The sequence below is a fragment of the Aulonocara sp. 'chitande type north' Nkhata Bay genome, linkage group LG2, assembly GCF_057382095.1.
Source record: "Aulonocara sp. 'chitande type north' Nkhata Bay isolate Kocher_YH1m ecotype deep benthic linkage group LG2, A_spYH_male_GT1.1, whole genome shotgun sequence".
Taxonomy (NCBI): Eukaryota; Metazoa; Chordata; class Actinopteri; order Cichliformes; family Cichlidae; genus Aulonocara; species Aulonocara sp. 'chitande type north' Nkhata Bay.
Window position 1 is genome coordinate 21,097,964 of NC_141345.1, and position 25,190 is coordinate 21,123,153.

Sequence of the window (25,190 nt, forward strand, 5' to 3'; positions counted from 1 at the left end):
ACTTTCTGCAGTTCCCTGTTACACCCCCATTTTTGCGTATTTCAAGAGCAGAGAGCACACGCTGCCATTTTTACCGTAATGGACAGAAAAAAGTGTGCCAGTCTGACTAGGAAGTTCATAGTTTCCCTACATAAAGTGTTTTATTTGCCTTCTGGGATTTGTGCGAAAAGGGGGGAAAGACATCTTCATCATCTTACTGAAAAAGGTTAATTAGTTACTTAAGATAACTAATTAACTCTATCCTTCAGTTTTTACATAACCTAAGACATCTTAGCCTGGGGCAAGCAAAATTGCCTAGAGAAGTAGTATGGAATAACTTTTTGTATATAATGTACAAAAAGTTGTTCATTATGTACAGCATTTTGCAAAAGTCTTGACTCACCCATCTTATATTTTCCTAGCAAAATGAAAATAGGTGAAGCGATTTATCGAAAGGTGCAAACACATGAAAATACAGGTTATAAGGCAAAAACAGAGTTTGTACAATTCTAACACTTTTGAGAGTCAGTATTTAGTTTGACCAGCTTTACGCTTCAATGCAGCCTGAACTGTCTTAATAGTAATATCCTTTAGTAGTCGAATAGTAGTGGTTCACTGTGTGTTTTTCTATCCAGTTATGCTTTTAGCCACTAATCAGAAGGTCGGTGGTTCGATCCCAGGCTGCCTCCTGGCTGCATGCCAAATATCCTTGGGCAAGATACTAACCCCGTGTTTGCCTACTGGTGGTGGTCAGAGGGCCCGGTGGCGCCAGTGTCCGGCAGCCTCGCCTCTGTCAGTGCGCCCCAGGGCAGCTGTGGCTACAATGTAGCTTGCCATCGCCAGTGTGTGAATGGGTGAATGACTGAATGTAGTGTGAAGCGCTTTGGGGTCCTTAGGGACTAGAAAAGCGCTATACAAATGCAGGCCATTTACCATTTTAGTGCAGTGAGAGTGTGTTTGGGATCATTGCCATGCTGACAAATAAGGCTGCTCTCAATCTGACAATATTGAACCATGATCTGTGTTTTAAAAGTGGCTGTAGACACTCTCCTGATCTCCTTTGTACATATTAATGATGATTTGAATAAATAAAATACAAATTAGGATTCATCAGTCCATAAGACCTGTTAGCACCTATGTCTGTCCAGTTCTTGTGTAAGAAGGCATACATGAGCTTTTTTCCCCCTTGCTTCCCTCCCTTAACAATGGCTTCTTGACAGCCACCCTTCTACTGACAGTATTTCTGATGAGGCTTCAGTGAACAGTAGATTGATCAACAGAGGGTTCAAATCCATCTCTGAGGTTCTGTATCAGTTCTCTGCTGGATTTTCCCCCAATGTTTTAAAGAAATGACTTTCATGTCCTGCTGAAGTTAGGAGATGACCCGAAGCTAATAGGTCTTTGGGAATCTTCCAAATGCTTGTACCAACAAGGTGAAAACACCTATCTCCTGACCTCCTCTGTACACATTGTCTGCAATGCATAACAGACACCTATTTCTTCCCTAGTGCTGTTACTGAACTAGGGAAGAAATATGTCTACACATGTAGGCACAACACTAGTTCATTCTTTGAGTTCTTTGACTATTTTATACTATAAATTGGCTTAACAAACAAACAAACAAAAACAAAATTATTGAAAATTGTCAAAAAGAAGTACTGGACTAAGTGAAAATCAGCCAATGCCCATGGAAATGTTTGAAAGACCTTAATAAACCTTTGGGAACTTATTGCTCAAGACCATTTTAAAAAACTATCAAAAACGTCTGGCTTCTGGGAAGGAAAATATAAATAAATGAAGGGTGGCTTGATGTAGGAACTAAATAGCATGAAATCAGATATATATATTTATATATATATATATATAGTACTATGTTTTAAAGCATGTGCAGGGTTGTTATGAAAGCAGACATACATACATGATTCAGAACTGCCAAGTATTGCACAGGGATCAAAAGTTGTATTAATATTTACTCAATTTATGACTCCATCTGTGGAAAGAGGAACCCTTTCACTTTGTAACTATGAGCCACTAGAGGGACTATTTTACACTGAGCATGAGGCTTGTGTAGCCTGTTGTTCCCGTTTGGTTTGGCTGCCTCTGATCATGTTTTTGTGACTCAGAGCTCTTAATCAATGGTTTAAAAAGACAAAACAGGGGAGAAATCCCACCTATTAACCACAGAACAACACTGCTGGCTGACCTTGACGTCCAGTGCTCTGGCTATTTCTTTATCACAACAACCTGCCAACCTGGGCCGGACTTCCAGATAACTCATATGTCTTTTCCCAGTGTCTTTTTGAATTTGAATTTTTCATTCACATTTTTTCTTTCCCTCCCTATTGCATTAATTCCAGCAATTCTCACAGTATTCTCAGAGTCCCCCCAGACGATATATTCCCAGGACCTGAATGTAAAATTTGGTTGCACCAGATGTGAAAATATGTTGCAATTACAATAAAAATCCTTAAAAACACACACACACACTCACATCTGTACCTATCTTGTTTTTTTGTTTGTACCCAAGTGTTTTTTGTCCAATACCCTGAAATCACAATTTGTCTTATTCCATTTTTAAAAAGTAAAGTTATTAAAAACATACACAATAAAATCAAATAAAACAAACTGTGGTACATTGATCTTGTTTCTTGAGGAAATGAGGAAACGAGAAGTCAGAAAAATGTGGGGGGAAAAATAGGACACCATTCATCCAACAAGGAAGGTATCAAATTAGGTGAGAAGAAAGGGCTGATTTGTCCAATTTTTATCAATACTCATATAATTTCCTAGAAACCTGTCACTGCAAATCGATTTTTTTGTTTGTTTTGGAATTCAGTCATTCTCTTGTCCATTTTGTTACACAATCATATGCCTTAAATCATGATCTAGTTTATCAACATTTATCTTCTCAGTATTGGACTGTGTGGGTTCAACAGTTTGCGTAACCCTGAGATCACTCTTTTTTCTTTAAAAAAAATTATGTTTCTGTTTACTGGAATTGCTAAGGAAGAGTTTTATTCTGTTACCGCCCATTCATATATTTCTATTGCTGCTCAGGGAGTGGCAGTGCTGTGTTAAATGCTGTAGGTCATAAACCAAAGTCGAACTGGATAAGAGTCTTGGAACAAATTCTTTGTCGCCAGTATCTTGTCTTAATCACTTTATGTCAGCCTGTGAATTATAATATTGCTCTATTTTTTTCTGCATATCATCGTTTGACTACTGCTTAAATGAAGAGTTCCACACATTTTTCTTCATCATAAAATAAATCTTCACATTTATATCTATTGAGAACAGCTCCTGGAGGACTGATTCTTTTTCAGCCTCTGCTGACTGTCCGCTGACTTCCTGTGACACTATCAAGAGGCTGACATTTATGTTTTCTGTAAAAAAATAAAAATGCAAAGTGTTTCTTTTCTACCAGATTTGGCTTAGCCACTCTTGTGGCATACAGGATAAACTTTGTGAACCTTTAAGCTACCACAAAACTAACACCATGTAATAATATGACGAAGACAATACCTGCTTAGCATTAGCATTTTTAGCATCACTATTGTCACTGGCATTATCATTTAGCTCAAAGCAAACCAAGTATTTGGAATAATTTTTCATCAATGTTTTTATAGTTACTGGTAAGCATCAGTAATTCAGTGGATCCAGTGGATTAATAGTAGACACAGACAGTGAGTTTAGGGACAGTACTAGCATGATAACATGCCAAATCAATATGGCGGCCGTGGTAAGCTTCTTGAAAAAAACATGCATTCAGGACTTGGTGGAAAGCTTTTCTCCTTTATATATCTTAAAAATTTCAGTTGCTGTTTATTTTAAAATGTTACTTTTCAAATGACTCTTGGAAAGCTGTAGCAAACTTCTTTTGTACTAATATGCAAATATTTATTTATTTTTTTGCTTATTCAGTAAACCACTGAATAAAGTCAGTGTTACATTAGATATTACCACAAGTAAGATATATCTTTAGGCTGTGTGTTTCTTTTTCTTTAAATTTAATTTGTTTTTGACAGAAATAAATAAGAAACTTGTCTGATATATATAACATGTATATCAGGAATTTTCTTTTGAGCATTCTGCACATTTGTTCATGCTAGTGTTTTTCAAATGTATTTTTATTAATAGCCCCATTCTCAACACTTAATTTACTGGCATTTGTTTCAGTCACAGTGAAGATGTTGTTTTCAGTATATTGCCTCATTATGAATGAAGCCAGTGGATACAAGAGAGCATAATCCTTTGTGTGATACCCTTTAATGAGTAGAGTAGACTGGATGGGTTGTGGAGCTTCACTGGGAAGAGCTCATTAGGGCCTGGAACTGTAGTTTCTGGATAAGGGACTGAATCTCTGATTGGTTCTGAAGGCATGGGCATTAGTAAGCCCTGGGTTTCCAAAGCTAAGCAATCAGAAGAGTATTGTTGCCATGACAGCAGCACCACTCATTTAGACAAAAGGGCATTTCAGATACTTGTGGGGTTCTCGTTTGGACACTTGTGGCCCAGTATGGCTCAGTGCCATTTGTTACTGGTGAGGAGCTTGTTTCTACGCTTAAACAGCTAGCGTGAAGTCATAGTTGAGACCAGCTTCAACTGTGTGAAGTTTTTCTGTTTTACTTATTAGAAAACAGTTAAAACATTTTTTTTCTTTTTTAACAAGCAAACAAGGAAGTGGATTAAAATGCTATCATATTTGCTGGACGTCACTGGTGCATGTTAATCATTTATATTTACTGCTGCGAGACGACAATCACTAAGAGGAACAAGAGTCAAAGGTCTCATCCAGACATCAGTAAAGAAGAAGCCCTCTGTGAATGTTGGCTGGTAAGTTTGTCTTATGCATTTGGATTTATTTTTTAGAGCATTAGTATATGTATTTAGTTACTATGTAATTACTATATAATGTTTAGATAATTAAGAAAAGAAGAAGATAATAACGAACAATACGTAATATCAATCCAGTGTGTTGCTTCGAACACCTGAAACCTGAAATAAGCTGATCAGTTTTTTTGGTGTTTTTTCTTTCCTAGAACAGTAGCGAAAAAAAGTGGTAAAGCCCTTAAAACAAAGGGCTTACATATTCAAGTAAAGACTTGTTTATATGAGGTCATTCTTAATTTTTATATCTTAATTATTCAAGGTTATATATATATATATATATATATATATATATCATCATCATCATCATCAAAGTGTAAAACTGCCAACCAAATTTTTTAACAGTTGAAAATGAACTAAACTGTCTTTACATCTTTTTTTAAATGTATGTAAAATTACTTAAAGCTTAATGCAAAGTTCCAAAGTAGGTTTTTAAAAAATAGTCAAAATACGGTGTCCACTTTTTTAAGTTAATATAAGGGGACAGCAAAAATGTAAATGTTTGAGGTTTCATATTATAAAAAGGTTCTGCTGTGTTCTCTCTGTAAACAAAGATTTCCAGGTGTTTTCACCACCTGCTATGCCGTGAACAGTTTGGGTGTGGCTGTAATAACAATTGGCTGCTGAATTTCAGCCTACAAAAATCAGGACAAGAGCTGCGTACTACCAGCGTCATCCAGTATGTGATTCACCTTCTTATATTTCTGTTTGCATCATGACATTTAATGATTTTGTTGTTTTTCTAAAGATTAATTTTTTTTTTTGCCTCAGCTAGAATTTGCGATTAGAACTAATAACTAGTAAGGTGGTCAGTGTAAAAACCAATAACTGAACATTGTCATTATGAACCTGTTAGCATACTGATAAGTGAACTGAGCAATTGTCTTTAAGGTTTTACCATTTCATGGTGACACTAAGAACAAAAATCAAATATTTGCTACTTTTATAAAATTGTCTCTTTTGATTCGCAGGCATGGAGCGGATTGCAGGAAGCATACTGTTATTATGCCTGATCAGCCTAACTAATGGTGTGTGTTCATTTGATGTTTGATGATTCATTTTTGCTTTTCTTATCTTCATGTCAACATTTAATCTTCAAATCTTATGCAGCAAATAACAGTCCTGAATTCACCGAACTTGTTTATGAAGTGTGTGAAGACACCCCTGTTGGTATGTTAAATTTGTTTTAACTTCTTTTTTTTTAAACATGTTTGTAATATGTCTCTTTTGCCCATTTTCTTTTAATATATGTTTCCATGTTGTTGTTCTTCAGGTCAACCGGGATTTACTATAACTGCATCAGATCCAGATGGTGACAGACTGACTTACACACTCATTGGGCCCAATGCTCAAAACTTCATAGTTGAAGAATCTACAGGGGTTGTATCTGTTGAAAGGCCTCTTGATAGAGAGGTGTGGCAGACATAGAGCAGCGACCCTTTATTGGAAAAAACACAATTTCGGTTAAGCATGTGCACTTATACATTTGATCAATTCTCTCTTCTAGATTCCTCCAGGGTATTTGACACTTGAAGCTGGTGTTTCCGATGGCCCTAATTATGTAAGTGACATCTAACTTAGTAAAATTTATTTCTTTAATGCCAGTTTGTCCATTATATTCACAGAGTGCATCATGTGTTACAGAGAACCGGATTCTTAACCATAATATTACTTGATGCCAATGACAACGCACCCATCTTTCAGAGGCCTTCTTATGACACAAGTGTTCCAGAAGTAAGGCAAATATATTTAAATGAATTACTATACAAATGGTTTTGTGATTTTTTTTTCTGTCACAGCATCTTACTTGTTAGTAAATAATGTCCATTTAACCATTTCATGTTGCTGTGAGAGAAAAGCATTCTTTGGGGTTATTCTAGCTCAGGAGGGAGAGCAGGTCATCTCCTAATTGGAAGCTTACCGGTCTGATCCTTGGCTGCATGCCAAATATGCTAACCCCAAGTAGCTCTCTGATTCATTCATTTGAGTGTGACTGCACTGCAGCATAGGAAAAAAGTATTTGTATGAATGGGTTGCAAGTTTTATAAAGTGTTTTGAGTGCTCAGATAGAGTAGAAAAGTGCTATGAAAGAAGCAGTCCATTTACCACTGGCTCATCATCAAGGAAAAAATAAACACAATCATTTGTTTACGAAGTGAATAATTTCTGTTTTTATAATTCTGTTTTGTTTTTCTGTTTTATCAACAGAATACTCCTGTAGGCACAACTTTGTTTAAAGCATCAGCCACTGATGCTGATACAGGAACTGCTGGCATTGTTACATACGCCATTGATGAAGTAAGCTTCCTTTAGGAAAACATAAAATGTAATGATATTCAATAGAGGTGTTCCATGAACCTGTAAAGCACTGTTTACCTGTTTTTTCCAGGTAATCCCAAATGATGGGTTTAGTCTGTTCAGCATTGTAAGAGAAAGTGGTGATGTCAAACTGATCAAGCCCCTGAATTATACCTCACTGAGTACTTACTATCGGCTGAAGATCAATGCCAGTGTAAGTATGATTGTTCAAGTTTAAACATGCGTTACCTTACGATACTAATATTGGTTAAAGAAAAGTGTAAATAGCAAAGGTTGCCCTAACGTTAAAGCAGCTTTGTATATTCTTGTGGTTCCTAATTTCTTAAAGGAAAAGTTTGGCATGTTGTGAATTTCCCTTCCTTGTATCTGTATCAGCCAGTCTTTTGTTCAAATGCTGCTTTTTATTTTTACATTTTAGATTGTGGATAGTAGATAAATAAATATAATTAAATACATTGTAAATCATTAAATTATAATAATTAAATAAGTACACAATTTAAGTGACCTTTAGTGTGATGGGTTGGCAGTTTTGTGACCTTTAGACCGCTACTGGTTTAACGAGAAGCACGCTAGCTGTTTCCTTCTGCTTTGGTTCTTTGACCCACTCTGGTGCTGCTGAAACATCATAATAAACAGATATATGACTGGCGCCATTTTTCTTATATAACTGTTTGATAAGAAATCGATTAGAGATGTTTCCAAAACAATTGAAACATAACTTTATATGTGTCCTCCTAAATAAACCTGCAGCTAAGAACACTAAAACAACTAACCGCTAACGTAACATAACACACGGGGGCATATTGTAACATCCAGAGTCAGATTTTTGTTTGTTAAGCAGTGAATTGCGCTGTTATTTACTCCTAATAAGAAAGTGTAAATGAAGCTAGAGCATTCAGGCATAAAAAATTATGTTGCTTTGTCAGTTTGATAAAGAGAAATGATGAATATTCACTATTAATTTAATTATGTGAAAGTCACAGTCACAAGCCTTTGCTTATTGTAACAGTGGTCATACTATTTACTTACTTTGTTTGTTTTTTATAATTTGATAGCCCTGTCAAAAGTGAATAACACATTTTCAGCATCTTTGAGTTTAGGTGTCATGTTTATCTGTTATATTTAATCTGTTTTAATGTATTCTAGATTTATCTGATCATCAAAAAAACTAAGAGATTTTTAAAAATGTTTTCTAACAGGATGGTGGAGGCAAGTGTCATAAATCTGATACAGAATACTTGTGGAGCACTGTTTATTCCTTCGTTACTGTTGAGGATGTCCCAGATCTTGACCCTCAGTTCATCGGCGTTCCCTATGTTGGAAGTGTTAGAGAGCATTCACCTGTGGTGAGTGCTGCTAAACCTGACCAATGATTTCAAAGAATTATTGTAAGGCAAACAAAGATTTTTCTGATAGTACAATATATGACCCAGTGTATACAAAGACTTTGACAACTTTTTGTTACAGTTTGTTTGTTACTATTACCACACTTCTGTGGTAATAGAAGGCACTGAGCCTGCTTTGAGTTGACATATTTTTTATAAAAGACTTTCAAATGCTTCACATTTCATAAACATTTTCTTTCCTTTGATAGGACACATCTGTGCTTAAAGTGACTGCTGTGGACCCAGACATAGGAGTCAGTGATGCAATCAGCTATAGCATTGAAGGTAAGCTACAGTATTTTTTTTGCTTTTAGCTTGTGAGTGGTAGTATAATATGTAATTTCCACATTATTTTACAGAGTCATCAGAAGCTGGCCTGTTTAAAATCTCAACCAGTGATGGTGTCATATCTGTACTGTCAGAAATTGACAGAGAAGTTATTGGTGACACTGTAACTCTGACTGTGAAGGTACATTTTTATTTCATTGTCAATTTCCTTCTCTCTGTGTGTGTTACTACAGTAAGCTTGTCCATTAGTACTAACTAAAGTTATCACATGAAGTTCATACAGATTACAGCACATTACAGTTTCACTGTGACCAAACTGAGCTTTCTCTGACATTTTTCAGTCACTCATTTTTTAGTTTTATGTATTAAGATTTAAAGGAATAACTCAACATTTTGTCAAGACTTAACACAGAACAAGACCACTCCCTAGAATCATTATGACGTATTGACCAGCAAGTATAAAATTCTCTTATCTTAATAAGACCTAGCAGCAATGAAAGGCAGGTTGAACCTCTCTGTGTAGCACCAGAAACTTCCTTAAAGACGGAGCGTCTTTAAGAACCCAAATCAAAGGTTGTTTTTACAACTCAAGCAAACATGACATAAACTGTGATAAGACCATTTTGAAGGTTGAGGAAGACAAATCTTCACAAAACTCATGAAACTAATGGTGACAATGTTTTCTCATTGTTTTGGGGGGATTTTTTTTTTAACTTTGCATAACAGTTTTTCACCAAAGTTGCACTAGTAGCAGTTTTTGAAGGTGTTTACAGTGACCTTAGAGAGCACATTCAAAATACAGATGGGAACTGGTGTGAGCAGAATGGGAGGCTGAGCTCAGGGTCGCTGAAAACAAAGAGCAGATGGTGTCATGGTGGAACCCACCATTACACAGGAGCAACTTCTCAATGATGCAAGAAAACCCCCCACAAAAACATTTATGATCTTCTTCTTTAGACCATTTAATTTAATATTATTATTATAATTAATCATAAAAAATATTGAGAAATATTAAATATATTTAATCTTTTTAACAATATCTTGAATATTGAAAAAATAAAATTCATTTTGGCCTATTTAAGGCCACTGAGTCTAAAGAAAACATCCACGGGGTTCGTGCCAGCGTCACAACAACTGTGCAGATCAACATCCTTGATGACAATGACAATAAGCCAGAGTTTTACAAGTGTGGAGACTCAGGGGACGACTGTGTAACAGCAACTGAATTCACTGGTGAGATCTTGGAGCACTCACTGGGATTTATTAACATCGGCATGACTGTCAAAGATCCCGACAAGGTAAGGAAACAGACCATTCATCATCTATAGGATGAGGTCTCCAGTCCCCCCCCCCTCCCCCCATCAATATCAGCTCTGTGTAACATTATGGATCAAACATAAAACTTTTGGGTCCTGGGATTTTACAGATTTCCAACACTCAGCTAATCTTGGATGGAGAGGACAAAGCCGTGTTTTCTGTGGAACCTCAATTTACCACTGTAGACAGCATCGTTCAGATCATGATCAGGCAGCCCGAAAATCTGGATTTTGAAAAAAAACGGCAAATGACTTTGCAGGTAAAAATGTAATTAAAATAAGCCATATATATACATACAAACCATTGCATGTGCCAATACCACTCATGTTTGTGACTTTTAAAACTCTTTACAATTCCAATGAGTTGCTCATATCATGGTGCAGGTGACTGCTGTAGATCAATATAAACCCGCCTTCAGCTCCACTGCTCAAGTCACTATAAACATCAAGGATGCCAATGACAACAGTCCAACCTTCAAACAGGACACATACAGGTTAAATGTGTCAGAGCATTCACCCATTGGGACAGAATTGGCCATAATCACCGTAAGTTCCTTGCAGTCTGAATTCTCTCTCAGACATCCGGAGCTTTTATTCTTTTGTTTCAGAAACTCTCACACGTTGTTTTGTTTTCTCTCTTTTAGGCAGATGATCCAGACACAATGGATAAAGGCAACCTGACATACAAACTTTTTCCCGACAGCATGTACGTCTTCACTTGTGGCCTGCTGCAGTAATTCTGTCTTTGTCTTGCACGCAACACCTCTCCAACAGTCTATGCTATGTTTCAGATTACCTTACTTTGACGTGGAGTCACGCACAGGCAAAGTTTATGTGAAAAGCCAAGAGCTCCTGGATCGTGAGCTCAGATCTCTGTATACAGCGACCCTACAGGCCAGAGACACAGATGGCAAGCCTGGCTCTACAGTACTGGAGATCACACTGACTGACATTAATGACAAGCCTCCAGTCATGAACAGAGATTCTTACGTGGCTTTTGTTAGAGAGGGCCAAGAGCTTGAAGTCAAAATAGAGGTAAGTTTGGCAGGGTGAGCACTAAGGACAATAGCTGTCAAATTAATTTTGATTAATTTATTTTTTTCATTTTGGGGGGGAAAACAGCAGCAGGTGGTGGTGGTGGGGCTATCAAATAATAGTGTAGTATAGTCTTTATATGCATTAATAAAGGCATCCCCATTGGCTGGCAGGAATTAACTGCTTAAAGGCAATGACTTCAATTCCATTCCATTCAATTCAACTTTATTTATATAGCACCAAATCACAACAACAGTTGCCTCAAGACTTCTCATACATACATTTACTTATCACTTCTACTTTGAAGAGCCTAGAAGACATGAACACAAATAACAGGTTTCATGTTGCTGAAAAATGAAAAGCGCTTTATTGTGCATGTTAATGTTGGTAGGCAGAGACAGCAAAAAGTTCATGAGGCTGCAGCTATGGTCATAATTTTCAAAGTGAAGGGTTTATATGGAACAACAGTCACACTGTTAGAAAAAACATCTTTAAAAAAACAGTAATATTCCGGCAGCTGGGCGCCAAAAAACAATACCATAAAATAACAGAAAATAACTTACTCATAAAAATACGGTTATTTCCAGTAATGAAAATACAATTTGTTGCCCTAATTTTACATGGGATTTTGCTTTTTTCAAGTGCTTTTAAACATTAAATTAGGAACAATTTAATGTGATTAAACAATGAAATTACCTATAAACAAGGTCAATGAATGCGGCAATATGAATAATGATACTTAAATGTACAGAAATATACAGTTAAGAGTTGGTTTAAATAATAATGGATTGCATTCATATAGCGCATTTTGAAACCCTCAAAGCGCTTTACAATTCCACTTTATAATTCCCCTCTGGCCATCACCAGTAGGTGGTAGGTGAAGTTTCTTGCCCAAGGACACAATGACCGAGAGTGTCCGAGCCGGGGCTCGAACCGGCAACCTTCTGATTACAAGGCGAACTGCCAACTTTCTAAAAAAAGTTTATAAGAATAATTTTATATATTTTTCCATAGCATTACATTTGAATTTAACAGTCCAATCTTTCAAATAACGGACAAATATTTGTGAATGTATTTTAACAATCTAAATATGCATATGTACAGACAAATACATTTAAAAAACAAGAAAATTATGTTTTATTACATTACAGTAATTTTACGTTAATTTACATTTGAAATGTGAAATCACAGTCTATTGATGCAGATTTAATGATATTCTAGAAGAACAGTACAAAACTGTAAAATACACAGTAAAATACTTTTATATTAGGATTTTTTTTTTTTACAGTGCATTGTATCTGACCTTAAACTCTTAGTTCAGAGCTTTTTAATAACATATATATATTTTTAAAATCTGCTAAATTCCATTAAAATTAAGAAATATGGATTTAGCATATGTATAAGAGTCTAGTGAAGTCTGATCCAAACATACATTTCTGGAGAAATTTGCATCACCCAATATCATGGCCTGTCATGTGACATGAATAAAGTGTGTAGCCAGGACTAAAATATTATTTTAAAAAAACTTTCCAAGAAATTGACAGGGAGTTATAATTTTCAAATGCATACACAGTCAAAACATGTCATCATAAATATGAAACATCACTTTTAATTTAAAATAATTTAAATGTGACTGAAATAAATTATTAATTATTAAGGAAAATATGCTTGGTATAAACTAGATGTATACCAATCAGGTACATTTCATTTGACCAGATTCCAATAAATGTTTTACACTGTTTTACACAATGTAACAACATTACATCAAAAATGTACATTTAATCAAATGACTTAACCCTGTCAAGGCTGATCCATGAAATCATTTCCAGAAAATTGTATTTTTTTGAAACTGGAATGTTTGTTGGACCTTCTGACAAATTATATTAAAAAAGAAATTACATTTCAGGTTACATATATGAGGTTTTGGTCAATATTGTACTTTTGTAGCCTTAAAAGTTTATACGATACATGGCATTACTGGATTAAATTCAGCATTTGGCCATAAATTTTGTTTTCAGGCTTTATTGCATTTTTGCAGTATCAGCAAAGAAAATCATCTTCCTAAAAGTGTCTCTTCTGATGTTTCTCTGCTTTGGACAGGCTACTGATGGAGATGAGCCCAATACTCCAAACAGCCAAATTGTGTATGGTATCGTGTCAAGCACATACAGTAAGAACTTCACTATAGACCCTGAAACCGGTGTTTTGACAAACCATGTTGAACTGGATCGTGAGGCCCTGGATCCAATGCTGGAAGGGGAGATTAAACTTGTAGTGACTGCTACAGACCAGGGTGAACCCCCGCTATCCACCAATGTCACAGTTACCATCAATGTACAGGTAGGTATTTTAGCAAGTTGACAGTACCAAGTTACAAGAGATGGTATAAATGCTGGTACAGCTGATGACTGCCAGTGTTTCTTCTTCTTTATGATCCATTTCAGGACATCAATGATAACACGCCAACAATTTTTGCCCCATCTTACAAATTCTCTGTTAAAGAAGGAGAAAAAGGCAAGTATTTCACACCGCAAAATGTTTTAAGTGTTTACAACTTAACTTGTCAGGGTTTTAATTCATATTTATCATTCATTCAGGTGCATTTGTTGGCTCTGTTGAAGCTGAGGATTTGGACCAAACAGCAGAGTTTAATCGCATCTCTTTCAGCATTGTCGATGGGAGCTTTGGGAACTTCATCATTCGAACCTTCGCTGCCACAAGAGGTTTCATGGGAAACATCACTGTGGACCCAGACATTGAGCTGGACTATGAGAAAGGCCCCAAAAAGTTTAATATGAGGGTAGAGGCAGCAGATCTGGAGTCAAATAAAGCTACAGTGATGGTGGACGTAGATGTACTTGATGTAAATGATGAGCGACCTGAGTTCACGCCAATAGCATCTATGACAGTGAAGGAGAACACCACAGTAGTGGAAGCTGTTGGGAGTTTTAAAGCGGAAGATAAAGACGGGAGTCATTCTCTGGTCTTTGAGCTGGAATCCGTCAAATGCAGATGCAATAACAGCCTGGATTTCTGCGACTTGTTTGTCCTGGATCCAAACGGAGAGGTCAGGGTCAACCCTAAGTTCACGGTGGATTATGAAAAATGCGACCAGGCGATTGTAGAGGCTCAGGTGGTGGACATTAACACAGAGAAGGGATATAACAACAGCGCCACGACAGGTCAGTAATGGGTTGTTTGCTGATAATAAGAGTAAGCCATTAAAACAAACAGCTTACATAAAAGCTGGTTCACTGTCATTTCTCTTCAGGCCTAATGGTGATCAACATTGAAGACATCAATGACAATGCCCCAGAATTCATTTTCTCAGACAGTCAGGTGTTTGGTGAGTCCTCTCAGAATAACCAGTCGTCTGCAGTACTTACCAACAGGGCCACGTTCTTTCACATATCGCCCTAAATTTTTAAAACATTATATGAGTCCAACGCTGATTTTTTTCTTCTTCTTTTATAGTTGTGGTGTCAGAAAGTGCAAGCAAAGGGACATCAGTTGCAGGGGTCACTGTGAGTACGACTGAAAAGCAAAAACACCTGACCTCATTTAGGCATGTTAACGATGCATGAAGCATGATGCTCTACTTCATGTCTTTCATAGGCTACAGATCGTGACAGTGGCATAAACAGTCAGATCGAGTTTAAAGTGACAGATGTGAAATTCCAAAACACCAACAATGAAATAAGTGACAAGGGGGCACTGTTTGAGGCTGTCACCACACAGCAAAATGACCGCTATGTTGGGATTATTCAGTGAGTACAAAATCGTCTCCTGCAGTCACAACTCAGTCTGCTCTGGTTTTTCTCACAAGTGTCGGTGTTTTTACTTTTACTTATATATTTACATTTATACTCGAGCAGGGATAATAGGAGCCCATGCACGTGTTGTTTTTTCCAAAATGATATTGTCATGGGTGCATTTTTATGGTTCTTATGGGTGTGCTTCCCTTCAACTATCCACAGATCTACACAGACACTTGATTTGACACTGAAGGGGAAGTATTTGGTAACAGTCTCTGCGACTGATCCCGGCGGCCTGTCCTCTAGCACCGTGCTGGATGTAAGTGACGTGGGATTTGCTTACCCTGTGTTGTATATTGAAAACAGGCTGTAAAACTTGCAGCACACACCAATGTTTGCATTCTTTTTATAACTGCAGATTTTCACAGTCGATGAATCCTACAAAGTCGAACTCAGGTTTGCAAATAATCAGATTGAGGTTGAAAAAAAGCTCAGTGAGATCAAGAGGTAATGTCTGAATCATTAGTAAAGACTATATCTGATCTAATCTGCTAATTTCCATTCAGTCACCACTTAAATCTACCCATTTTCTTCCCCCCGTCATCTTCTGGGACTCTTAGAGCACTTATGACTGCCACTAAGGCTGCTGTTGAAATTGTTGCTCTTAGGCCTTACAACAGTGAGACATCCAGGTAAGTTCCCTTTCATATCTCCTTGCTTACTCCTATGCTTTGTTTTTCCTCACTAGGTGGTGCAATTGCACATGTAGACAAAATGTCAATGGCAGCAACTCCAGGTTTTAGGTTTTAAACAGCTGAAATGTGTTGATTTAATTTATGTGTATGTGTGTGTGTGTTTTAATGGTTCTCTCAGGGCTACAGAGAAAACTATTGTGGTAGCTTATTTTGTCTATGCCAATGGAACGGCCCTTACCTCTGTTCAAGTGGAAATAATGCTCTCTGATGCGGAACACTTTCCTAAGCTGATAGAGCTTGGGCTAGATAACATTGTAAGTACGGTTTTATTTTTTAAACACGGCAAAAAAAACCAACTATTTTTCTGCCTCTTCTTTATATCTTCTTGGTCATTTTGTCATCATTTTTTTTATTCTTCTTTTTTGATAAATTGCTGTTGGCAGTCTAATACAAAGTATTTCAGAGTCAGCACAGGGGCAGGGGATAGTTCACTGATTCTTTTCACCAAGTTCAATGTGTGCTCCAACAAGCACTCTGGCTCCACCAGCAGGTTAAATTCAGAATTGTTTCATGTGTATCACTTTTAAAAAACATGCCTAATTTTCAATAATTTAGGATTTATATTTATTAAATATTAAAAGGCATTTGATTTCCCATAAAGGTGGATCACGTGATCTTCAGAAACAGCCGTAACTACGTTGAGATTAATGACTCAGTGTATGTAACATTACAGTGTATGTAAGGGATGGTGCATTTGAATTATATTGGCTATATGGAAAAATTACTTATATTAAATTACTTTAATATCAGTGTTGACCCCCCACCCCCCCAAAAAACATCAATAAAAACCAAAAAAAAAATGTAACTGATTTTTTACATGTACATTTTTTCATGGAATTTTATTACGTAAGTACAATGTAAAATGCTACATTTAATGGAATCTTGTCAAATGAAGTCACATTTTTTAATTATTTGAATAAATAAACCTTTTTATAAATTTTATATATTACAGTTGCATTTTACTCAAAATTATTGCTTTGTGTATATTGAGGGTGTAAAAACAATTTTTTTATGTAGATTTAGAAAAGTAAAGTAAAATATATTTTACAGGGATAAAGACATTTAAAATCTGGTTAAAGGAGACAGCAGTAGCAATCCCTTTGGTTCATTTTACAAAACAATTAACTCCAGATTAGTAAGAGGTCTGATAAGTCTGATCAGTATTAAAGGACATGTGAAAATTGTGAGGTTAGTATGAATATAATCTACATATGAAACTCGAAACCTGAAACCTCTGTTTTTAGGGGACTGCTCCCGAGGAAGAAAAAACGGTGGACACAGTAAAATATGTCCTGCTGGGGATTGTGGCAGGCCTTGTCATTGTACTTCTTGTCCTCACCACTTCACTCCTCTGCACTCGCAGAAAGTAAGAAAATGTGATACCTATGATTTCAAACAACTATGACCAGCAGGGAGTCTGTGTACTGACCACTCATCATTCCACCCTACAGCTATAGAAGGAAGCTTAAGGCTGCTAAAGCTGCAGAATCTGCATCCAGTATGAATTATGACAACCAGAAAAATGGTCTTATGCTACCTGGAACCAACAAGTACACTATGGAAGGGTGAGGAGACAAAACCTTATTCAGATAAATGAAATAGGCAATGGTATGAAACCTAATGTATAAGTTTGCCTTCTAACATGTGTCACTTCTCTCTGATAGTGCTAATCCTGTGCTCAACCTGAACATCGACACAACCATCGAGTTAGAAGAGAGCAGCTCTGATGATGACAAACACAGGTAAAACAAAAACAACAAGGAAACAAAGAACCCTGTCTGTAAATCGGTCCACTGCCTACAGAGAGCAGTTACTGGCTTGATCAACACAGTTTGATAAGGTGGCTCACGGTGAAACGCAGCTGCGCTCACCACTCTGTAGCTGTGCTGGTTAATAAACCGGGATGATTTCCAGGTGAACATTTTGCCACAGAGTGCCCACTACAGCATGTTGTGACAGAGCTGGCTCTGTGCTTCCAGCAATGCCATGTGATTGTTGTTTTTAAATCAAAAACCTTGAAATGATCATTTGTTCATATTGTCTCCCTCTTTCTCTTTGTTTTTCCACCAAAGCCATCTAAGCTTCAACTCCGACGACTCTGACTTGGAAAGTGCTCGATATCCGAAAGAGGATCCACCAGGGTACACTGAGCCTTTGCATGAAGCACTGACCCTGGCTGACCAAAACCAAAGCACTGACAACCCCCTCATGGGGTACAGCAACCCTGTATTTGACACCACAGATTTGTAATGTAAATAGTGAAGGCCAGATGCCTCAGCTAGACAAATGTAGCTTCTTTGTAATCAGGCATACCAAATCAAACTTATTATATAGTTCTTGATGAAGACTTCATCTTCAAATAGCCATTTCTGTATTACAGATTTAACTTTGAAGCCTAAACACCCTTTACAAGCATAAAACTGAACCAAAAGGGGGATCCTATTTTGTGAAAAAGATCTAATTGTATAAAAGTGTAATGATTTCAAAGACCTTATTCCAATCCAGTCAGAGAGCTGAAGTATGCGAACTGCTTGTTTGCTGTAGCCTCATAGTTTGTACATAGGTATGAAAGTGAAATCAATATCGATGGCCTAAAAATATCAAACTCTTCCTTTATCTTTCTGTAGAGACAGTTTCAATCCATGCAGTATAAAAAAATGAATAGCAGCAGTGGTTAAACACACAAACTTCTTGCTTGATGCACATGTGAATCACTTTATTTTTGTTATTATAATAAGCAGTGGTTTAAAAAGGGTTTGAATTGCTTTTGAAAGAAACTGTTTCTTAAAGTTATACCAACACAGAAATCAAGAAAAACAGATAAATTAAAAAAAAAAGGTTTCAAAATGTCAGTGTATGAATGAAACCCTTATTTATAACTGTGTGTCTGACAAAATCTCGCTCTCTCTTTCCCTGTTTTAATTTGTCAGTGTTTGCTATGAAATTCTTGATGAAGAGAAAAAAAAAAACTCATGCAGAGTGACTTCCAACAAGCAGAAAAGATTATTCACTGTTTACTGACACCTAAATGAATGTAACACAAGTGCAATCCATGAATAAATTCTGATCCTTTGAATGTGGACCTGAAGTTAATGCTGGTGAACACGGACATTCACTGACACTGTAACAACCGCTTGTTTAAAACACGCTTAAAATCATTGCCTTCGCATAATTTACAACAGGATCACAGATTATGGCATTAAAATACTGTGAGCACTCATGACTAAAAATACCCTGATATCAGGAGTCATTACTTTCCTCGAAAGGTGATTGTACGCGTCATCAGTTTTTTTGTCTTTTTTTTTTTTACACTTTTCACAATACAAACAAGTCAAAACACTGCCAAATCTAAAGCAATATATAAGACATACAAAAGCCTGCACTGACAGTAGAGACTCCTCTTACAAAGAGATCAAGGCAACACTTAATCGATTTAAATATCCCCCAGGCCACCAGGTCACAAATCACACTCAAAACCTGTCATTACACTATCATCTCTCTCTCTCTGTCAAAGCTTAACAAGCTTTTTAGCAACCAGGAGAAAAGCTGGTTGCCATGGCTTCACATTGTGTGAGGTGAGTGGAAAAAACAACAACAAAAAAAGCACCAACAGCTAAAATGAGTCAGTGGATGGTTTCAGCGAAAAACACTAAAGGAGGAGAGCCAGGCTGATGATGACGCTGACGCATCGCTCTCATTTCCCCAAACGTCCATCATCACTCTGTCGGTGTGTGCAGAGAGATTTGTGAATAAGATACCAATCAGCGAGGGTGGGGTGTGTGGGGGATAAAAAGAGAAATCATAATTTATGGCTGCTTTCTCAGCGGTTAATGCTTCTCGGCGCAAACTTCATATTAAATGCTTTTGTGCTTGCTTGTCTTGAGCGAAGGTGTGAATTTTGTCCTTCTTTTTCTCACACCATCGAGACGACGTCATTCAGTGGATGCACTGGATAACAACCACGTGTATCAGATCCCATGTAAACTTTCTCTCCTGTCACTCAGTGGTATGAGCTCTGGAGCAACAGTGTGGCTGCTGCATGTTCTCCATCAGCAGGCGGAAGGGGTTTCTTCTGCGTCGGCCCGCTTTCCCATCATGCTCCCCTCTTCTCCCTGCACGACCCTTACCTGAACCCCCCTGGGCTATCTCGGGGGTCAGGGGTGTAGCTGTGGGGTTGAGCGGAGGAGGCGGTGGCATGGAGGATTGCCTCTTCTGCTTCTTCACCTGCTTCTCCAGGTGTTTCTGGATGGCAGAGCCCAGCACGGCTACTTCCACCACAGCTCCGTACACCTCCCACGTCATCCCCTTCTCATCCCAGCTCACCTCCTGCACTGGCTCCTCGCATTTCTCCTCATCTTTCTCCTTACAGTTGATTTCCTCCTTTGTGTTCTCTTCAACTCCCTCCACCTTTCTCTCTTGGGTTACTTTCTCCTCTTTCTCCTCCATCACCTCCTCTTTCTTTACCTCTTTCTCCTCCATTGCCTCCTCTTTCTTTACCTCTTTCTCCTCTGTCGCCTCCTCTTTCTTTTCCTCTTTCTCTTCCGTCGCCTCCTCTTTCTTTTCCTCTTTCTCCTTCTTTGCCTCCTCTTTCTTTTCCTCTTTCTCCTCTGTTGCCTCTTCTTTCTTTTCCTCTTCCTCCTCCACTATCTTCTCCTCTATGCTAGGCTCCTTCATGACCTGAGGGAAAGTCATAATCGTGGGAGTTCTCGGGGTCATGGGTGCGGTAGCGACAGAGCGAAATTCCACCTGCTGACCCACCTGCAACTCAGCATCTTTAGTCTCTGTGCCCACAGCCCCACATTTTCCAAAAGAGGTGGGGAAATAGAAGGCCTGGTCCCCCTCAGGTGGGGTCATGGGGCTGGTGGCCACAGACTGACACTGTACTACCTCCAGGCTCACCTGTGTGCGGATGTTATGGCAGCCAAAGGGAGCCGGTGATTCAGGGATGGGGGATTTTTTTGCAGAAACAACTCTCTCTTCTTCACGTGCATCTTTGTTTTCGACCTCTGACTGCTCGGATCCTGTGCATGTTTTCGGATGTTCGCTGACAGCAGCAGAAGGTACTTTAGTTTGTGGATCGTTTGTGCTCCTGTGAACACTTTCACTGAAGGACTTTCCTTCCTTCCTCTTTATATCACTGCAGCTTTCTCCAACCTCATCTTCATCTATTTTGACCATCTCCGGTTCAACAGAATAAAAAAACGACTCAGCCTCGTCCGTTTCTTCCTCCTCATTGTTGCCATACTGGGTCACCAAGATTGTAATGTCTTGATCCATACTTCCCATCCTCTGCTGCTTACACTGCTGATTGCTACCCTCCACACTTACATGTGCGCCTATTAACTCAGCATCCACTCCATTGGTGGAACTCTCAGTCATCTCCTTTGATGTAGTAAATTTTAAAGTTTCAGTTGTTTCTGACACAGCATCTGCTGAAACTTTTTTCTCCTGCTGACCAGTCTCCCTCTGCTCCTCATTCTTTTTCACTTTCTCGTCCCTTTGCACTGGCTCTCTCCCGATAACCTCTGGGAAAGCCATGCTATATGGGGATTTGGGGGTCATGGGGGATGTGGCGACAGAGCAGAACTCCACTTGCTGACCCACCTGCAACTCTGCATCTTTAGTGTCAGTGCCCACGGCTTGAGGTTTCCCAAAAGAACTTGGGAAGAAGAAGGAATGGCTGCCCTCTGGAGGAGTCATGGGGCTGGTTGCTGCCGAGCAGCACTGGACCACCTCGAGGCTCACCTGTGTGCGCATGTGGTGCTGCCCAAAAGGGGCCGGGGAGCGTGGGTCATAAGGGTCTGGAGTTGATGGGACAGCAACTGAGATTTTCTCAATTCCTGCATCTTTTCCTCTGTTGAGATTTTGATCTTCAAAGTTTTCCTCTTGAATTTCAGGTTTTCCATCTCCATCACTCAGAAACTTGATCGTCACCTTTGCATCGTTATTTGTAGCTGCTGTCGTTGTTTTATTGTGCTCTTCTGTTGCAGGCATGGCATCGATCTGTGTGCAGTTTTTAACTCGTTCAGTGTCTGTTAGGTCAGCATTGCTATAATCCCCCCCTGAAAGCACTTGATCTTTAGATATTAGGTTTTTCTCTTTCTCCTCAACAGAGCTGACATTCCCCTGTAGTGCCGGCTGATAGTCCCCTTGAGTGGTTGACTCTTGACTCCTGTACAGTTGAGGTCCTTCAGGCGCAGCAGTGCTATCTGAGCCTCCCGGACGCCCCCCATTATCCGTCTTCTCGCAAGGCTGGTGGTCCTCCGTGACACCTCTCATCTCATCCTTAAGGCTTCCCATTCTGTCTCCGCATTAAAGGGCTAGAATTACCTGCAGGAATAACACAGCAGTGTGAAAGTGTCCGCGCAGTTAATCATCGGGAACAAGCACAAGCACAAGCACAAGCGGAAGATAAAAATATTCTGTCATGCGATACGAAACGAAATTGATATTATTCAGTTATTCAAATAGACACAGGAGCATCACTGCTACTACTTGATCAGAATTGTTTGCACACTTACTTTAATATCGCAGGACTATCTTTTTAAATACTTTAAAAAGAGACAAAGTCAAATCTTCATGCCCAAAAATATCTCATTATCAGCTCCTGTCTGAATTCTATTCTAGTCCATAATTACATAACACAAACAGCGTGCACATGAATTCAGAGTTGTTTTCAAAATGTAACTATAAAACAAGCATGATTACAAAAGGAGATCTCAGAAAATTAGGACATACCTCAGCAGTCTAAAGTCAGGCTGAAGCCACTCCACAACTCTTCTTCAGATTTGGGTCAAACATTGCAAATCTCAGCACCGATTGCGACAAACATCTGTCCGTGCATCTCCCCCCGGTGATTGATGCTGATTGCAGTGGCTACAGGTTTGTCTCTAGAAGAATCTATCTTAGGCAATCCTCGCTCTTTAGGCTGTGGCTGTGTCTATTGAAAAGCTTCACATTTCCAGTTTCCCTGGAAACCACGGTCGGGTTTCTGGCAGTGAGTGGTAATGTAATGGCAAAATCTCTCTACAGCTCTCTAATCAGCAGTAAATCATAGTAATTAACTTCAGGTTCTCATAGAAACACAATGGCAGCTACGTGCACAGAGATAAACCTGTGAACTGGCTAATCTGGAGAAATTTTAAAGGAGGCATAAATTGGTGATAAAACTCTCACGTCATTACAAATGATCATGAGGGAGGGAGGGTGAAGTATGCAGAAGTGGGATTTCTCTTAGCAATAATGAAGCAGGGTTTTGAACTAAAACAGCAGTGTCTGTGTGTGTGTGTGTGTGTGTGTATGTCTGCATGTACATGTGTGCGTCAAGGCCACATTTGCCCGTTTGTTTGTTTAACAGAATCTTAAGCTTAGTAAAAAAGAAAAAAAATAAATAGATAAATGCTTAAAACATGTCCTACTTCAGGAAGACAGATGATCACAGGCTCATTACAGGACTTCCAAAAAGTCTATGCAAACTCAAAGCTTGTGGAGAACATCAGAGAGATATTAGTAACAGTGGTTGTTCTGCAGCATCTGTACATGAAAGACACAGGAGCCTGGAAGCAGCAGCTTCGCCTCCCACACAAACAAACACTTGTAAATCACCAAGTATTTTATACTCATTCGTCATTCCCCTCCAACCTCCCTGCTTTGCGACACATATTTCTCTAGAGCCTCTCTAATTCTGCTTGCCTCTAGTGATTGAGTGGGACATTTCTTTCTTTTTTTTTTTTTTTTTGAGAATCTCTAACCGACTTGCTTGTAGCATGGCAGTGGGCTGCTGCGGCTTGGCCAGAACACCGTGTACTGACATAAGTATTCTCGCTGTTAATTCGAAGGCTGCCACAGAGTTCTGTTGCTTGGCAACCACGTAGTGGGATGCAGGGGAGGTGTGCTGCTGAGGACCAAGGTAGACGGGCTCTGATCACACTCTCATCAGGGGCCATCAGCCTGCCAAAGGCCATCTTCTCAGCAATGTGTTGGTAATAATGATGACCGTGGTGATTCACTGATGAGTGCGCTCCACAGAGCAAAAAAACAGGATGCATCATAGATACCGTGCCTGCAGAGCAACTAACAGTGTTAAGTCTCCTGAGTGTGGCAGGATATCACATTTTACGAACCCGTAAGAGGTGTTGGAATTCATTTATTTCGTAAAAACAGGCAGAAAGCAAAAAAGAAAAAGAAGAAAAAAAGCACAAATGGAAAATTAGAAAAGACAGTTTATAAACATTTCTTCTGGAATGTTAGCTACGTAAAGCCATATGTCTCTTTCTCTCTATATATGTATCTATCTATATGTATATGTATATATATATATATATATATATATATATATATATATATATATATATATATCGATAACTATAGTTTATATCTTTTTAAAAATAGTTTATATGGTTTGCATAATTCCATCCCAACAGTTTCCCCTGCCTGAAGGGGGTGATCAGACAAGTTGGCTTAACTTTCAGCTACAAGTGTCCATTCTTTAGGGATCATTTAGATTCCATTTTCTGCCCAAACTCCTTGATGGTGTCCGTGGCCTTGCCCGCAGCTTTTCCTATGGCTGCTTGAGTCTGCCTGCTGGTTTCTTCAGCAGCTTTGATAAGTCAGAGCAGAACAGAAGAGAAGTAAGCTAAGCAACAAATCCTCTAATATTCAGCTAATATTCAACTGGATAGAGTTGAATAAAAAATATTCAACTAATATTTTCACAGTGCATTCATTTGTATGATTGTCAAATATGATATTTCTCCACATTTCAAATTTTTCTAATAACCCGAGGAATTATTTCTAAAACTAATTTTAAACAATATAAAATTTGCATTTTATTCATACTGTTATAATAATTCCAATATTTCTATTTTGACTGCATTCATTTTTACAATTCATGTTTCCTTTTAACTGCTCTGCTTTTATTAGCAATTAAACATCTAATTTGGCAGTAATATGACTGACAGCTTGTGTCTGCCATCCATGCCTCAGTAAACACCAACTAATTACAGTATATGATGCTAGAAAGAAGTAATGTGCGCCTTACCTTTGTTGACTGTTTCTTTGGAGGAGTCTGCCACCTGCTGCACGGCTTCCTCAGCTGCCTGCACTGGAAACGCATCACAGGTTTTTAAAGTGACTGACAGCTTTTAAATTTCATTTTACTGCAAAATCTCTTAGAAAGAAAAATAAAATGCTGTATTAATTGCAGTACAACTCTCTTGATTCCAGGTCTGATGTCGATCGTATCACCTTGTAGCCACCGGTCTGTACCTGCAGTGTCTGTGACTCCTTTAGCGGCTGAGTGGCTCGTGCTTTTCAGGCCCTCAAAGGACTTCTTGAATGATGCCATGGCTCCTGTCTTTGTCCCTGCAGCTTCCACACACCCTTCTGACCTGAGAGCGGCAGGAGCAGCTGTTTAATACCCTCGGCTTGAGCCCGGCACCACCGAGCCTGCACGTTCCAGCTGGATTAACC

General features: G+C 38.5%; 3 protein-coding genes across 5 annotated transcripts; 1 reads left to right on the forward strand and 2 right to left on the reverse strand.

Moving 5' to 3' along the window:
• Window positions 1–4,448: 4,448 nt before the first annotated feature.
• Window positions 4,449–18,951, forward strand: cdhr2 (cadherin related family member 2). 3 transcript variants are annotated; one of them, XM_086309829.1, is made up of 31 exons: window positions 4,449–4,812; window positions 5,501–5,537; window positions 5,838–5,894; window positions 5,977–6,036; window positions 6,140–6,279; window positions 6,374–6,427; window positions 6,511–6,600; window positions 7,075–7,164; window positions 7,256–7,378; window positions 8,385–8,531; window positions 8,780–8,855; window positions 8,930–9,039; window positions 9,941–10,156; window positions 10,285–10,434; window positions 10,559–10,720; window positions 10,819–10,880; window positions 10,966–11,209; window positions 13,310–13,549; window positions 13,654–13,723; window positions 13,807–14,391; window positions 14,481–14,555; window positions 14,684–14,733; window positions 14,825–14,976; window positions 15,187–15,283; window positions 15,383–15,471; window positions 15,585–15,656; window positions 15,838–15,973; window positions 16,964–17,085; window positions 17,171–17,284; window positions 17,384–17,461; window positions 17,792–18,951. In XM_086309829.1, the coding sequence occupies exons 1-31, from the start codon at window positions 4,702–4,704 to the stop codon at window positions 17,967–17,969; spliced, it is 3,987 nt and encodes a 1,328-aa protein (XP_086165955.1). In that variant the 5' UTR covers window positions 4,449–4,701; the 3' UTR covers window positions 17,970–18,951. The 3 variants fall into 3 exon arrangements, with proteins under 3 accessions (XP_086165955.1, XP_086165949.1, XP_086165944.1); XM_086309823.1 differs by having other exon boundaries at window positions 4,451–4,812; window positions 5,421–5,545; XM_086309818.1 differs by having other exon boundaries at window positions 4,727–4,812; window positions 5,501–5,545.
• On the reverse strand, window positions 18,421–22,849 carry gprin1 (G protein regulated inducer of neurite outgrowth 1). Its single transcript, XM_086309833.1, has 2 exons — window positions 22,458–22,849; window positions 18,421–22,049 (listed from the first exon to the last, which is right to left on the reverse strand). The coding sequence occupies exon 2, from the start codon at window positions 22,017–22,019 to the stop codon at window positions 19,716–19,718; it is 2,304 nt and encodes a 767-aa protein (XP_086165959.1). The 5' UTR covers window positions 22,020–22,049; window positions 22,458–22,849; the 3' UTR covers window positions 18,421–19,715.
• A 1,002-nt stretch (window positions 22,850–23,851) lies between these two features.
• On the reverse strand, window positions 23,852–25,133 carry adirf (adipogenesis regulatory factor). The gene is made up of 3 exons (XM_086309861.1): window positions 24,987–25,133; window positions 24,760–24,822; window positions 23,852–24,318 (listed from the first exon to the last, which is right to left on the reverse strand). Exons 1-3 carry the CDS (start codon window positions 25,063–25,065, stop codon window positions 24,215–24,217), a joined length of 246 nt encoding a protein of 81 aa, XP_086165987.1. The 5' UTR covers window positions 25,066–25,133; the 3' UTR covers window positions 23,852–24,214.
• Window positions 25,134–25,190: the final 57 nt, after the last annotated feature.

Coding starts and splice junctions, on each gene's coding strand:
- gprin1 (XM_086309833.1), bottom strand. CDS start 22,019: ATGGGAAGCCTTAAGGATGAGATGAGAGGTGTCACGGAGGACCACCAG.
- adirf (XM_086309861.1), bottom strand. CDS start 25,065: ATGGCATCATTCAAGAAGTCCTTTGAGGGCCTGAAAAGCACGAGCCAC. Junction 24,823..24,986: donor AGGAGTCACAGACACTGCAG/GTACAGACCGGT, acceptor ATGCGTTTCCAG/TGCAGGCAGCTGAGGAAGCC. Junction 24,319..24,759: donor CAAAGAAACAGTCAACAAAG/GTAAGGCGCACA, acceptor GACTTATCAAAG/CTGCTGAAGAAACCAGCAGG.
- cdhr2 (XM_086309829.1), top strand. CDS start 4,702: ATGTTAATCATTTATATTTACTGCTGCGAGACGACAATCACTAAGAGG. Junction 5,538..5,837: donor AAGAGCTGCGTACTACCAGC/GTCATCCAGTAT, acceptor TTTGATTCGCAG/GCATGGAGCGGATTGCAGGA. Junction 17,462..17,791: donor TCTGATGATGACAAACACAG/GTAAAACAAAAA, acceptor TTTCCACCAAAG/CCATCTAAGCTTCAACTCCG.